This window comes from Mustela putorius, unplaced genomic scaffold, assembly GCF_011764305.1.
Source record: "Mustela putorius furo isolate JIRA1106 unplaced genomic scaffold, ASM1176430v1.1 tig00003949_pilon_pilon_pilon, whole genome shotgun sequence".
In the NCBI taxonomy this organism is placed as follows: Eukaryota; Metazoa; Chordata; class Mammalia; order Carnivora; family Mustelidae; genus Mustela; species Mustela putorius.
In genome coordinates, this window is record NW_025422093.1 from 5413008 (window position 1) to 5428899 (window position 15892).

Here is a 15892-nt window from a genome sequence, read left to right on the forward strand (position 1 = left end):
AGGAGTTCTGAAGCTGAGTTTGGGCTCATGGAGATCAGTATGGTGTTCCCTTCGCAGTCTCTGCCAGGAACGTAGTAGCATGGGCCCCTCCTCACTGACTGCCAGCCCGATTCCAGACCCTGTGGTTTATAGGTTTTCATCATCTCAGAGGGTACTGTGGACACGGTAGACGTTCAAAAAACACCCAGTGGCTCTTGAGGGCAGCAGCTAAGGAAAAAGGCAGTCACTCGAATGGCAAAACTATCCTACCCCAGAAAAAGAAACCAGCCACTGGGAGAGGGCTTCTTACCAATTTCAAACGTAATCTTGGGCTATGTCGAAAGACTGATACTGCCACATCCCAAGAAGTATGATATGCCACATCTGGAATCGCTTTGGGTATTCTGAGTGACACAAATTGGAGGTATCTACATAACAGCAGGCCAAGCTGGTGAAAATCCATAAATTGTGCTCTGAGGCTTAGCTAGGAGGACTTGAAGTGAGAGAGGAGCCAGGCTCACAGAGGCTCATCACCAAGGAAATGGCATGCGCAGAACCAGTCAACCTCAGAAGGCAAGGTTGGGTCAACGGGAAGCCACAGAAGGTGTCTTGCTCAGCATGTGGCAGAGTGTTTAGATGAAAAGCACGGTCAATGGTGGCTCTTTTTTCTTGCCCCCCCCAACCACAGGGCATTTGCACGGAGACTGGAATAGTGCCAAAGATAGTTCAGTCCTCACGGAACTTGGCAGCCTATAGGCTACCTCCACCCTGAGGTATGTTTATTTTAACTTGTATAAAATATTTTCAGAAATATTGGATCTAGTATTTGTAAGTCAGGTGACTTCACAAAAAAGTTATCATGAAATCATGGAAGGTCTGACAGTACTGAGACTCCATCTGCCTAAGGCACTGGTGTTGGCTGATCCCACTGGGCCTCTCTGGCCTGGCCGTGTGTGCCAGCTTCCTACCCTCCTACCTGGCCTTCTGCACCCACTTAGCCACCTCCCCCATAAACATCTGAGGTTGTGATCTGTGGTGGGGAGCCTTCTTCAGCGATCTGCCGGGAAGGACTACCTTTCTAAATTTCCTGTCTGTTGTCAACTGACACTTTCATAAAATTCCTAATTCATGAAAATGAATTAATAGAAAAAAGAAATTTAAAGCAAGGTACATAAAATATAAGCCCCAATGTTTAATTAGTTTCAATGGACATAAAATTATTCTGGCAAATCGCTATGTAAGTGTAACAACGCCCATCTGTAACTGTTCTGTTCACAAGAGCCCAGACAGGTCAGAAAGCCTCACTTGAGGAGCTCTGGTCTAGAGACTGACTGACTGACTTCTTAGATCTCAAATGCTGAGAACTTGCCCATGTCTTTCTCAACTGGGTATTGATTAACTTCAAGGGTAACAAAATGAGCAAGAAGACATCGCGTCATGTCCTAGACATAAAGAGCTGTAACTCACCGTACTTGCCCTCTTGACTTTTTCCTCACAACATGATTAGCTGAGTTCCTCAGAACTTGGTATGTTTTTGGCATTTACCTTAATGCACATATTTAATTTACTCAAAATGTGACCCTCCCACGCTCTGCTTTCTACCTTCAGAGAAGAAAGGCAAGGGGTTCAGCTGACCATCATTTGGGTTCTGCCCAGCTGTAGCCGGTCTGGGTCTGGCTCACCCCAGGTCACAGCAAAAGAAGGCCCCCCAACCCTGTGGCAGGTCAGTCTTGCCTGGGGAATGCTCATGGGAAAAGCAAAAGTGAGAATTTGAAACTGGGCATTACGTATGTAAGAAGATGAAGCGTCATTGGTCATTTCCCGTATAAACAAATAGTTTGTTTATGACCTTGATTTTCTCAATACTCAGTAAAGCACATCATGAAAGCCTTTTGCCTTCATGCTCCCTTTTCTGTCCTTAATAAAACTTCATGTGCTCCTCAGATGTACACCATGTAATTTGCTCAGGAAAATTCAAACCAGTAATCTGGTATTCTGTGTGAAGATTTTTTTTTTTTTTGCCTCTTGCACATGCTTGAAAAATATTTTTCTAAAAAAGAAAACAAATCTGCACAAGGCTTTAAAGTGAATCTCTATTCCAGAAAATCAAGCCAAGAGAATTCCATAAAGATAACCCCTTTCCTCTTTTTATTCCTTTCCTCAGAAAGGTGACTTGGGACACCTTAAATGGAGAGTCAGACAAGAAAGAAAATGTCCTATTTAGAAGGGTCCTGCCCAGCTGGCGGTGGGCATTTTTCTTTGCATTATGACCTACAGTAACTTTACTATCAGTCCTGAGAAAGAAGTTTCCAGAATAACCACACTTCATGAGCCCTGCTGAATTTGAGGTATCCACGCAGCAACAGTCTCGCGATGGGGAAACATTAATGCTTTTTATATTGGTGATCAGCTGTAACATGAGCAATTAAGTACAATACTAATGGACTATGGCCAGGAGCCTGGTACTAATATTAAAAACTGACAGAGATGAATAGGTTTGGAAGCAAAACCAGGCTGACAAAGACATTTTTATGAAGTGCTTGGGCCTATTTGATTTAAACCAATCAGAGGCAAGTTTGGACGAGTCAGGCCTTCAGCGACAATGATGCATTCACAGGCATTGTACCGTTTCTGCTATGCCTTAAATAAAAACACCCATTGATTCTTTTCAACAACCCACACTTTCATTATTACACTCATTAATAAACCAAAAGCGCCCAACTAATATACAAGTAATATTTACTGAGGAACCGGCGACTTTTTTCTTGTTGGAAAATGAAAACATTTACTGGAAACATGAACCGCACCACATGAAAAATAAATCAGTGGATAATGTACAGTAGATCACTCATTTCTTCTTCATCTTCTAGGGAAGCGAAGCTGGTAGTAGGGAAAAAAGAAAAGGATCACGTCTGCATATCGGGGTGAAAAGGAGACGAGAAGACTGCTTGCACAGGAGGATCGCAGTCATTCTGATCTGATGGGAAAGGTTTGAAACATGTCTATGGGCATCTCCAGACTAGATGTTTGCCCAAAACATCCTGATCTTTTGCAGCTTCTTGAACCTTCTTGAAAACGGTGGCCCTTCACCAGTCTAGTCCTGTCTGTTTTGTGTTAGTGTAGCCTATACCTAGCGAGAAGGAAAGAAATCTGCCAAGTCCCTTGGCACAGTTTTAGCCCAGCCTCTTCTTTGACCAAAGCAGAACTGTTTCTCGTCCCTGGGATGGATCTGAGTGTCCTCTGCCCTTCTCGGGTAGAACCATTAAAGAGAAGTAAGAAGTAAGACAGCTAGAGCAGCTGCCCCCAGACTCTTCTCCAGAGCACAGCACACAGGAACATGGCTGATTCCTTTCAGATCATGATCAGCTCAAAATGAGTGAGACTGGTATAATTGTAGTGGTTCTCATTTTTTAAAAAGATTTTACTTATTTACTTGGAGAGAGAGAGAGTGAGCGAGAGTGCACATGAGCTGGGGAGGGGGAAGGTGAGGGAGACTGGGGGCTCCATCCCAGGGTCCTGGGATCATGACCTGAGCCGAAAGCAGAAGCTTCACTAACTGAGCCACACAGGCGCCCCCTGGAATCTCATTTTTTTAAAAAGTCGATTATCTGCAAATTTTAGTACTTCACTATTATTAACTACTCACCACTCAAGACATCCCTTGCATCTGAACACAGCAATGTGAACGAGTGAAAGTATATCCAAGGAAGGGTGAAGGCCCTTGCTGATCGCCCCGGGACAGCTGTGTTCTAACCTGGGTTTCTGGCTCTGTGCGGGGATTTCCATATTGGGGGTCCCACTTGGCGGTTGACTGTTGTCTCAGCCCCAGATTACTCTTCTGTGCCCTGCTTGGTGTGGCTGGGACCGAGATTCTGCAGATTACATGCCTCTTTCTTCAGCTGTCTTCCTTTTGGGGTCCCGCAAATGGGGTTCAAGCAGGCCAGGGGAAGGGAGGAAAGGCTCCTTCTTTCTGTTTTGCCTGCTGTGAATTTCAGGGCCAACCCAACAGTAACTTAGCAGCAGCAGTTGGTTCCAGCCTGTAGCTTCTGTCACAGTCCCAGAAGAGTTTTATGGCATTTGCCCTGAGGTCCAGCATTAGCCAGGGAGCACTGCCTCCTCAGGTCTGAGCCTAGCTTCACAGTGCTCCACCTCCGAGCTTAATAACGACTAGCGCTGGATGGGATCCTCTCCCCAGGAGGGATCTGAACCCCAGCTCTGTGACGCATACTCTCTAAACTTCCGGGTGGCAACACCATAACCCCCTTTCTCCTATTCTCTTAACCCTAGGGAGCCTGTGGTTATTTCCTCCATATTAACGTTGTGCTTTACCATGTTTGTTTCAGTAATTCCCTACAGTAGATTCATTTTGTTGAATACCTGGTGTCGTTTTTATTTTCCCTACTGGAGCCTGACTGATACACACTGACCCAACAAATTCTAGATTTAGCAAGAGTGGGTGACAAAGCTTTTCAAAAAAATTTAATCCAGTGGGAGACCAAACCTTTTTGAAATACTCCTTTACTCCCAAGAGCGAGGAGAGAAGAGACGTTTTTAAAGAATCTTAAATAATGTTTTCTAGTAGCTAAATTTGAGGGATCTCGACTAGAATTTTTCAATTGGACGGAATGAAGGCATTTAGGATTCTACTACTCCAGATGAGGTAAATCATGAAACAAAGTACACAGTCTTCAAAAGAATATATCCTGGTATTTCATTTAAGATTGAGGCTATGTTTATCCACATAACTGCTTGAGTTAATTACACATACATTCACTCTACTATTGGATCCTATCCTTTTTCCATCCCAAACCTAATCTGTTTTTTTGACCATGCGACGCTCTGTAACATGTTTGATTAATTTTTATTCTTTATTCTTTAACTGGGTGAGTGAGCTAGCAGTTGACATACACTCTCTTTTTTTTGCAAATTTTAACTCTCTGGTCCTTGAAGTTTGATGGTTCAGATGTTGGGAACATTTGCAGATGGAGGTATGGTGGGGGCGGGGGGGTGTTCACTATCAGAATAGAAGTCCTTTGAAAATACAGACCGGGGGTGCCTGGGTGGCTTAGTAGGTTAAAGCCTCTGCGTTCAGCTTGGGTCATGATCCCAGGGTCCTGGGATCGAGCCCTGCATCGGGCTCTCTGCTCCGCGGAGTGCCTGCTTCCTCCTCTCTCTCTGCCTGCCTCTCTGTCTACTTGTAATCTCGGTCTGTCAAATAAATAAATAAAATCTTAAAAAAAAAATACAGACAGAGTTTATAATGAAAATGCTCCGATTAAAGCTTTGACTCGTAAGTCCACACCAAACTGAATGTGTTCCCTTAAGTGCTGTTTACTTAACACTCACCTGAGATACCAATGCTATTTTGTACTAGGATTTCAGTGGTGCCCCTGTTATGTCCATAGGTTTTTGTATTAAATACCGAGAGAAATAATGCTCACATTTGAAAAACTGATGTAGTATACTGACAGGAAGGCTAAGCCCTGTCACCAATGTTTAAAAATCCTTGTGGGTTGTTACTCAACAAGTAAGGCAATCTCTTGCTACTACTTTGTGGGGATTTTTCATGGGGTACTAAACCCAACCTAATTTCCTATGACTATACCTACAAAAACTTTCTAAGTTTCACTGAATGGCTATGCGAACAGAAGCTCTATGCTAAATGCAACACAGATAAAAATACAACTGAGCTCAACAAAATATGACTAAGAGGAGATCCACTAGGTAACATTATCTGGAGGATCCAAAGGTGGGTGATCTGGGTCGAAGCTGGCATGCTAATGGACTTGTAAAACAGCCATCACACTTAGCAGTTCTGTTCTACTTTTCAAACTGGCAAGCTAACTGGCCTGTTTGTTCAGCTGTGTCTTGACTTCATTCCATCCATGACCGTTATTAAAACATACACAGACAGACAGACAGACAGACACACACACCCTCTGCTTGGATCTTGCAAGCTCTGAATTTGAAACCAGGTTGCTGAGTCAGTCAACATGTCAGCGGGGAAACGAAATGCCAGGGATAAAGAAGTTGGCGCAACCCTAACAAATTAAGAATGGACTGGAAGCAGAGAGCAAGGATAATGCGTGAATTTGTTAACAGACCTGCACTGCTGTGGGCAACAACGGTCCTAATGCAAAGAGGGAACATTCCTGTGGAGACAACCTTTATAGCGCATTACCTCGTATTTGCATGATCATCACCTTCTGAGAGAAGCTGCAAGTGTTAGAAAACTGAACCATGCAAAGCTTGGCAAGAGAGGATTTTCTTGGTCAAAAGCATAGTCGTAGAAGAAAGAAATACCAAGATGGGGAGAAAAACCAATGGATCTTATCTGGAGCCAATTTTCTTATTAAAGCAGGGCTTACTTTTCAATATTAGTACATTCAACATTAAACCATTTCAATGTCAATACGGTTTAATGGCAATCCCATGGTAACAGTGCAGAATTAGGATTTCCAGAAGCGGAAGGTTCTCACAGCAAATGAACCTATGGAGAATGTATTGAGTAATCTAGGCTTGTGGGGACAAAAAAATAAAAAGGTATTGTCAAATAGGTGGCCACAGGATAAAAATCAAACCAAAAGAACATCTAATTTTAGCCCCAGTAACCCGAGAAAGCCATGTCCCCTAAAAAATCACAAGGCGGTATGCGAGCTAAAATGCCAGAGGATATTTTCTATTTCCAGAAAGGTCCTTCAGACTTCCCCTTATCTTATCCTTCACCAGAAGCTTCTTCCATTGAGCGCACTTTTAATTAGGCAAGGACTTTCCAGGAGGGGGGTTCTTACCTTTCATAATGCCTGCGGGTGCACGTGGCAGCGCTGGTGCTCCCAGGATTACCGCCTAATTCATCATAAATATGTTTCCATTGTCGGCGGGCTGTTATCTGAAAAGATGGCAATGGGAAATTCAATCTTGCATCAGAAGAGATTCACAGTGCCAGGATTCAGTGCATATGCAACAGGCAGAAGAGGACAGTCTGTTCTGGAAGCCCAGACACAGAGAAGTCCAAATGAGCATGTGGGGAGATTCGGGGTTCCACAGGGGGGTCTCACTCGTGGTACTCTTCTTTTCAATAAACATGGAATTCTGCTTTGGGTTCTATATTGTGTCACCCTTAGAGCATTTTCTCTAAGGCATCTCCCTGTATAGTTTATGTAGTTATCTTCCCCACCCCCACCCCCCCGCCCCCGGGAACAAACTCTTACTCTGATCCTTTAGGTCATGTTGATAAAGCATCCAAATAAAATAAGATTTTAGCTAAAGTATCAGTTTAAATGAGTCAGAATGAACACTGGTTGCTTAAGGGGAATGGGCGGCCAAGGGTATATGAAAAGAGAGAGGCTTTTCGCCTGCTTTTGTATCTTCTGATTTTTGAGCTGGGTGCTGTGTTGACCACTTCAAACACTAAATAAAATTACTACATAGACTAATTCAATTGATCCAATTGCTTATGGAATTTGCAGTCATCTCCGGCTTTATTTTTATGCCAGCCAGCTCCTTTAACCACCAAAACAAAACCCAAATCTGAAACTGTATATGTTGCAACCTGTTTATTTTTATTCCCTTAGGTCAGGAAAACGGGTGATCCATCCAGTACCAGGAAAACGAACAAATTCCAAAGTGAAAATGCAAGCTATGTCTACTGGGGGGCTGGGTGCCTAGAACCCGGGCAGCTTACAGTCTACAGAACAGCATACTACAGCCCTGTTTAATCACTTTCTTTAATTTTATTTTTATACATAAATTAAGATTTTACAAAATAACAGATGCATGATCTGGCAAATGATTAATCTGGGAAACCACGTCATTTACTATATCCGAGCAAGTCTAGTATTTCCTTGCAAGGAGGAGACAGAGCCCATTCTGAGGTCCTTGTGAATACTTCTAAACAGAGTTACAGGAAAACTCTGTTATTGGAATGTACAGGGCGGGGTGGGGGGGAGAGGGGGGGACAGGGTGTGGCAGAAGTGCCCATGGCAGTGGCAGTGGCTACAATCACCCTGGGGCTTCTTTTGAAATATACCGACAGAGCTGCAAGCCCAATTCACTTAGGGGCTAAAGGCAGCAAGCCCCGGGGAGGTGGGGAGCGATCTCAACCCGCAAACAGGGGCTCTGTCCCTGTAATCTAAGGAGGAGGGGAGGGGTGGTTAAACACTACAGGGTAAATGGCACCTTTTCCATTTTATATAAAAACCCCTTTATTTCTATAAACCCTTCTCGACCCTGAGACAATGGGAGGTTTGCATTGTTCAATTTCCCAGGAAGCATTCTTGAACCAATGAGTTTCAATAGTTCTCTCTCGACAGAACCACCTCTTGCATCTCCTGGCAGGTATGACTAAAAATAGATATTCTCCTTCATTTATAGCTTGGTTTAGATGATAATAAATGGTTTCAAGCCCTTTTCAAAACACTCAAAATACACATTTCAGTAATTATTTTATATTTAATTACGATGTCCCTCTAATCATTGAAATAGTACACTTTCAGGCTGATCTAGTCAAGATCTATGGAAAGGAAGGAGCGAAACTCTACCCCCTCCCACGTGTTTCTGTTATTCCTCAAAGCCCTTAGCACACCAGGGCCTCTTGAAACACACCTCCATAGTTGTCTCCCTCAGATGAGGTGTGTGGGCCCTGGGGAGTCCAGCAGGGCCAGAAAACAGGTCTGTCCCTGCACGCACTTCAGAGGAAACCATCCCTTTTGTCATCCTTGTATCTCTTCTGTGCACTGTTTCATATCTTATGAAGGACTATCACAAGCGTGATACCATTTCATTCTCCCTTCAGCCTGTGAGGTAGATTACAGGAATCTCATCACAGATGAAGAAGAAAGACACAGAGAGTTTGCCCAACTGGCCCAAGGACACACAGCAGTGGAATGGTCACATCAGGGCTCATACAAATGTCTTATGATCCCAAGAGCAGGCTTCCCCACTACATCGAAACAGCCTCCCCATCAGAATGAGCTGGTGAACAGCCCACATGTATAGCAGGGTGTTAATGCAGAATCTAGGGACCTTATGCTTCCCGTGAGTAGAGGGCTGTGGAAACCACAGCTTCTGCTACAAGGTCTCGACTTTGAGCTGTGGGTCTCTCACTGCTGAAGAAATAGCACAGCCACAGGTCAGCAAAAATCCAAGGGGATGGGTTAGGCATAGTGCTCTGAGATTTTACTTCCACCCAGTAAAATTATGCTCCTTTTACCCTGACCTTGTGTGTATCTAGTTAGAACAGAAATTCGCTATTATGTTCACCAATGAATCATAGATAAGTCTCAATTATACTGGAATCCATCCATTCACTCAGTCATTCAGTCATCAAATATTTCCTGAACATCTCCCACTTGTTGGGTGCTGTGCTAGCATCTGGGATGCAACAATGAAAACCAGATCCAACACCCAACATGACCACATCCTAGTGTGTGTGTGTGTGTGTGTGTGTGTGTGTGTGTGTGTGTGTTGGGGGGGATTACCAAACATAAACAAGGGACTACACAGATAAACAAAATAATACAGGTTGTGAAAAGTGTAATGAACAAAAGACCACCAATGACGGGCTATTTAATGTATGGAAACTGACCATGCCCCCCCTCCTACACCCATCTGCTAGACTTGGGGGTAGTACCCTGTTCAACACTTGCCTATCACAGAAATGACAAACTTCTTTAAGAATAAATAATGAATTATCAAAAGGAGGAAAACAATCTTCCTCATGCTAGGACTGAAACTGTGGCAGCAGGGGCCAGCCTCCAGTGTCACTTGGCATTAGTTAAGGCATGCACAGCTTGTTAGTGGTCTATGTTAGCCCCTGCTAGCAAGTTCTGGGTTTAAATACAGTTTTTACCAGTAAGAGTTGATCTGGAGCAAAGACAAGGGCTGGGCCTTCCAGGAAGTCATCCCTGTTTACCGAGCTTCCACTGGCCGGCCTGGATGAATCAGGCCATTTTGAGATATTTTCTTTCCACAGGAAAGTCATAAAATGTGCTCTTTCCAACTGCTAAATGCTTTTATGTTTTTAAGTACACAGTTCTCCTGGGTATGCATCTCCATTTTTTTGTATGCAGATGTGCTCTTAATTCAAATGCTGTCCACGGGCTTTAAAGTGAGAAATGTCTAACTCCCCCCCCCGCCCGGTTGTCCAAACCCACTGTGGGTCCCAGAGCCCTATAAGGAGAAAGGAAAGAACACGAGAACTCGCAAGAACTCCTCCTGACCAAGCTCCCGGGCATTGTGCTCCCACCTGTATAAATGTGCCTCCTGCACTAATATGCTTTCCTCATGCCGAAGTATGCATTTGCTTTGGGTTTTATTCTGTTGCCCCGAATGTGTGTTATCTCTAAAACCCACGGGGGCAAAACTAGTGTCTGCCTCATCGTGTCTAGCCTCCGGTTCCACTCAGCTGGAAATAGTCTGATCCAGCCATGGGGTGAGTCTGACTAGCTCTTGGGTTAAGCCGGAGCCTCCCGGTCATGGTCACATTTCTACCTGACCTTCTGTTATTTTAGGTTTTTAAGGATACAAGAGTTTCTGGCTCTTTGTTTCCTGAAGAAAATGGCCAAATTCATACAATGATTTTTCTTGAATTGTGCTTCCCTTGTCATCTCCTGCAAGACCCTCAACTAAATGACAGGGATTCCTGACCTCAATCCATCTTCTATTGGCTACCATTGAGGGCACTGGGCCAGGAACAGAGGTGTGGAGGGGAAAGGTGGAAAGGATGGAGGGTTGTGGGTGGGGAGATATCATGAAAAGAAAGAGAAGTTACTACCTTCAAGGGTTCGTAGCTTAGCAAGAAGCATAACCTCATATGATTAACCGTAAAGCAAGATGAAAATCTGAGCAGATGGCACCCAAGGGAAGCAAACCAGCCTAGGTGTGTGGAGACTTCATCTCACTCCCTTCCCTGGTGTGGGCAAGACCCAAGAAACTGTGAAGAGCATTGCACATCTATTATGTTCAGGTATTTCATTTCTTCCTAATGCAGTGGTTTTCAAACTGCTTTTTAGGATGCAAGGTGGACTGAAACTAACCCTCCACACCTCTGCCAAGAAAATGGGTCCAGGGGGTGATAAAGGAATCTGTCCCATCTATTGCTTATTTGATGAAAATATCCTGCTCTTAAAAAAAAAAAAAATTGGGTAACAATTTTAACCTAAGACATGGCCTTGGAGCCTTGGTTTCTTTACCTTCGAGATTGCAGGGATGAAATAATGTTGGAATTTTTGTGGCCTGGTTAGGAAACAGCAATCAGAAATCTTGCAGGACAGTGTGTCCATGGCTTAAGAATGTAGCAGATGTGAAGTCAAAAGGAACATTTGCCTGCATGCAACGTTGCCCAGGCTGCTCAGAGAAACAGCCGCTTTCTCCGGACACCTTGAGGGCGGACTGAATTCAAGGAAGATGACTTTTTTTTCCTGGTAGTACTCCAGGAACTGGAGCTTTTCAAAACTACATGACATCATCTTTGGCCTCAAGAGTTCTGAATTAAGCAAGAGGCTTTGTCCGTCCAGAGTACTAGGGTTAGATTCAGAGGATGTCTTGAAATGATGTCAAAGCCAGAATCTGGTATCAAAGCCTAATCCTTCCAGCAAAAAGACATGTGACTTCTTCCTCCAGATGAGTAATAATGGTCTTGTCTCAGCCATGGGGACAGACAGAGCTGCTAAACTGGCATTCTTGGAAGGTACCGCTTGCACGGTCCTCTGTCTCTAGAATATGATTTTCTCAAGACCCATTTCCCTACTCTACCTTCTCTCCAAATACTGCCTCTGGCTCACCATCACATGGTTAGCCAAATGGAAATCACTTTAGCGAACCACACTCCACACACTGCATCCTGGTAATACCCCAAGCTACTCTTCACGCTGTAATTGCTTCACCAGACACTGAAGTGAAGACCTCTTTCGCTCATCAGCGCAACTGTATCCAGCTCTGCTTCCTCAACTGTAGGTGACCCCGCTCTAAAATGTTTGGGAGGAGAAGCTGGATATATGATTGTAAAGGAAGGAGCCTCACTGCCAACCAGTCAAAAGGCGGGGATATTGTTTTTTAAGGAATCAAATCCACTCAATACATTTACGATCTCAAAACCCAAGGATGCAGAGACACAAAATTCATTTCCAGCAAAGGCAGAGGAGGCCAAGAGAACTGAATATAGCCATTAGTCAAATGCTTCTAAAGGCTTAAAATAAAACTTCTGCTCCTCTTTTTTTTTTTTTAATTCAATTTAAGGGTTGTGAAGGACTGCAATGAAATAATCCATAATCCGCAATTCAAACCAGAAGGTTTGGAATAGTTTATAACCACAAACAAAAACAAGCCAATTAAGATGACCTCTTTTTAAAACCAGAAGGAATTCCAGAGAGATGTCTTTATCCAGTCACAAGTTAACGGCAGAAGAGATATATCTACAAATTTTAAACTTGCAATTTTTTATTATTACTGAATGTTTACATCACACAGACCTCTTGAACCATCTCCTAACTCCATGCGTTTTTCTCAAGAATCAGATAAAAATCTCAGCTAGTAGTTCATGGAGATTTGTACCTCAGGCCAGGTACAAAGACCCGACTGAAAGATGCTACTAATGACGGTAGGCTATTAGAGGCTTTTCCCAATATATCACCCAAACTAGGGAGAAAGCACTGTAGGCACAAAGAATGGTCATTTATGCACCCCTTTCCTTCCAGTGATGTGATGGAGGCTGTGACAGCTGCACGGAAAGTTCTCAGCAAGTCAGAATCTGAAGAAGTTGGCCATGCCCCCTTGCAACTCATTTCGCCTCACTGTGCCTCAGTTTCCTCACTTGTAAAATGAGGGTCTGGATCGGAGTAGGACAAGTATCTTTCTCTGCACCAAGACCAATTTGCAAAACATAAAAAAGGTTCGGAACCTATACTTTCCCTCATTCAAAATGAAAATGGCTTATCATGGATGGAAAAACCTTCACTGGAAACTTTGATCTGCTTTGGGGCCAAAGGAATGGTAATATTCTGGCAGGCTTCTTTAATAATAGCGTGGAGACAACTTTCTAACCTTAGATGCTTGACTTAGAAGGGGCCACACTGTGCAGCAAGGAGCCATAAGAGCCAGTAGGTGAGGTGGGAACAGTCACCGTTACCATTAGCTTTGAATTAGCATCACCCGGAGTGCTTATAAAAAAGGATTCTCAGGTTCTTAGGCCCAGGGCCCACTGCAGTTAATGTCTCAGTGTGGAGGTCTAGACATATCCATATACTTGAAAGGTCCCCCTTTGAAAATCTGAGCCCTAGTTTTCGAGTGGCCTCTGGGAACCACAGGTCTAGAAGATTCCAAGATCTCTTTTGAGCTCTAATGACAAGTCTACATGTGCTTCTGCCATCAGATAATCTTACAGATAAATGTCTTTCAATAACACAGCGATGACAACTTAAGTCCTCAGACGGGATCTTACGCATACATCTGCTGGAGCAGCTTCAAAACTGAATCCTCGCTGAACATCTCATTTCATTTATTGGTCAACGTATACCAATCGAAAAATGTATTCTGTACTTGGGGGATTCAAAAGCTGTGACATAGCGTGGGAGTAGCCAACTGCAGTGCCTATAGGGACAGCAAGGTAGTATGAAGCATTAAAAAAAATAGAAAGGAAAGGAAGGGGAGAAGAAAGAGAGGGAGGAAGAAGGAAGGAAAAATCCCACCAACCGGCTTCATCTAGTTTACGACTCCAGATGTAGATGTTATAGCTAACAAGGCTAAGTAGATTCACTGTCTCAGAGTAGATGAAAAAATTGGGGGTGAAGAATGGCAGGGACCCAATGAACAACGAGGGAGTTGATGGGTAAATAGAGAAGGAGGGAAGGAGCAATTCCAGAGGTTGCCAGTCCTCTTTGTGGCTTGGCTGAGGAGGCTGGCTACTCGTACATAACCAGATGGGAAGCAGATGCCAATCTGGTGTCCCAATGCCCCCCCATCCCAGCCTCTCTCTCCTTGACTCCACCTATACTACAGTGACGGCAGAATGAGGGGCAAAACATAACACTTCGCTTGTTATCGATCTTCTCTGTGTCACTGACCCCACCCCCACTCTGCCCCCAGCCAGCCTACAGAATTCCAGGGGCTACCATCTGAAAGCCTTTCTCACAGGGCTCCATCCTCTCTGGACTGGCCTTTGAGGTCATGCATCCCAGCCAACTGGCCACCCGACTTTATGTTACTCCAACTCTCTACGTCCAACATCATTCTACCTCCACATTTTTATTTTTCCGTCTGGCTTTCTCTTCCTGGAAGGCTGTGATCATTCACGTCTAAATTCCGAATATTCTCTAAAATCCTGCTCAGAAGGCAGGAGAGCCCACAAGTCTTCTTCCCTTGTTTCTAAATGAAATCATCCTTAACCTGAACGGCAAATGGATCTTTTTCCACCTTGTCTCTTCATTATAATCACCATCTCTCCTGGACAGCAAGCAACTAGAACCACTGTCCTAGATATCTGTGCATTCTCCAGAGTGTCCCACACCATGCTGTGAACACATAAGACTTATTAAATACGTGTTCCGGTGATTTGCTGATTGCGCGGTCATTTGTTACTTTGCTCATTCAGCAAGAGAAAGAATACTATGTGTTCAGAATACTGCCAGTGCCCTGAAATTTATCAGAAGTTTCTTTTGTGTATTCCACACCCACTTGCTGCTGCATGGAGAAAAACAGATCTTTGGGAGGATACAGAAGATACAAAAGCAGGAAAAACGGATCCTGTGGAATTTGTTGGCACTCTCCCTATCAGTAAACAACAATACATTTCTGGGTTTAAAAAGAGATTTAATAATATTGTGCAGTATCACGTAACTTATCTGCAGTTCATATAAATGTGTATTCCTGTTCTTAAATCAAGCATTAGACTTAAAAACCTAGGCTATGGGTTGGGCTCCTAAATCCACGAGACTAACTCTGAATAAGTTATCTTTTTCACATGGACAAAAGCTATAATTAGCTTAAGATTTTGTGAAACTACGAGCCACCTTGGCAAGAAGTCAATCTCTTTGTCCTATCCACAGATCCAACCAAGTGAAAAATCGTATTATTTATTTTACAGAGGGTGCTTGGTCAAATAAATATTTAAGTAAATTTGTGTCTATGAAACACACATTTTATAATACTTCATATGAGCATTGTATTGCTTTGTAAATGGATATGTAGATCCCAGGTCTTAAATAAACATTTTAGACACACATTTACTCCCATCTTAGAGTTCGGAGTCAGAATTCATAGCAGGTATCTCTACACTAAATACCAGATTATCCGAATCACATCATGCTGGCCATCTTTCCCCATTCCAAATCCCTGACATCAAACCATTATATTAGTTGGTGAAACAATATGCTATACCTGGCAAGAAACACTGGTGATTGTGGTGGGACTAAAAATGAATTTCATTTTCTTGACTCTGTGTCTCTTACTGTCGTTTTACTATGATACAGAAATATTCCAGGTTACTTCATAAAGAAAGAAAAAAATAATTTCTTATTCAATTGCAGAAGACACTGCACAACTTAATCTGATCATTGTGTGGAGGAGAAAATATTTCCAATGACGACATCTTCCTGTCAATTGATTTTATTACAGATTTCATCTCTGCGTGCTATATTAATACAGCTCTTTCTTCCTCTTTCAAGATTTTAATCTTAGTTTGTTGCTCTAACGTTTTATTGGTTCAAAATACATGTTGTAAAATCCGTGGCCATCAAATTTTCCTGTGGGCTAAAAATAACCCGTTCCTGTCAGTTAGAATTAGCTGATAAAGAGTGTCAGAGCCTGTTCTGAATAAGTTTGATAACTTCCTGTTTATGCGGCACTGACCCTTGTCTAATAAAGCTTCTTTGCCCTAGAATAAGAGAAGATTCTGCTGCATTCTATTCCTTAATGGCCA

The 15892-nt window shown here is 43.2% G+C and overlaps 1 protein-coding gene across 2 annotated transcripts in view; it reads right to left on the reverse strand.

The window, feature by feature from the left end:
- The window catches only part of ARID5B (AT-rich interaction domain 5B), a 178034-nt gene that overhangs the window by 19013 nt on the left and 143129 nt on the right, over nucleotides 1-15892 (reverse strand). For both annotated transcript variants that reach the window (XM_004765679.3, XM_004765681.3), the window contains one exon: nucleotides 6771-6868. In XM_004765679.3, the coding sequence (XP_004765736.1) occupies nucleotides 6771-6868 (98 nt within the window). The remainder of the gene's footprint in view (nucleotides 1-6770; nucleotides 6869-15892) is intronic.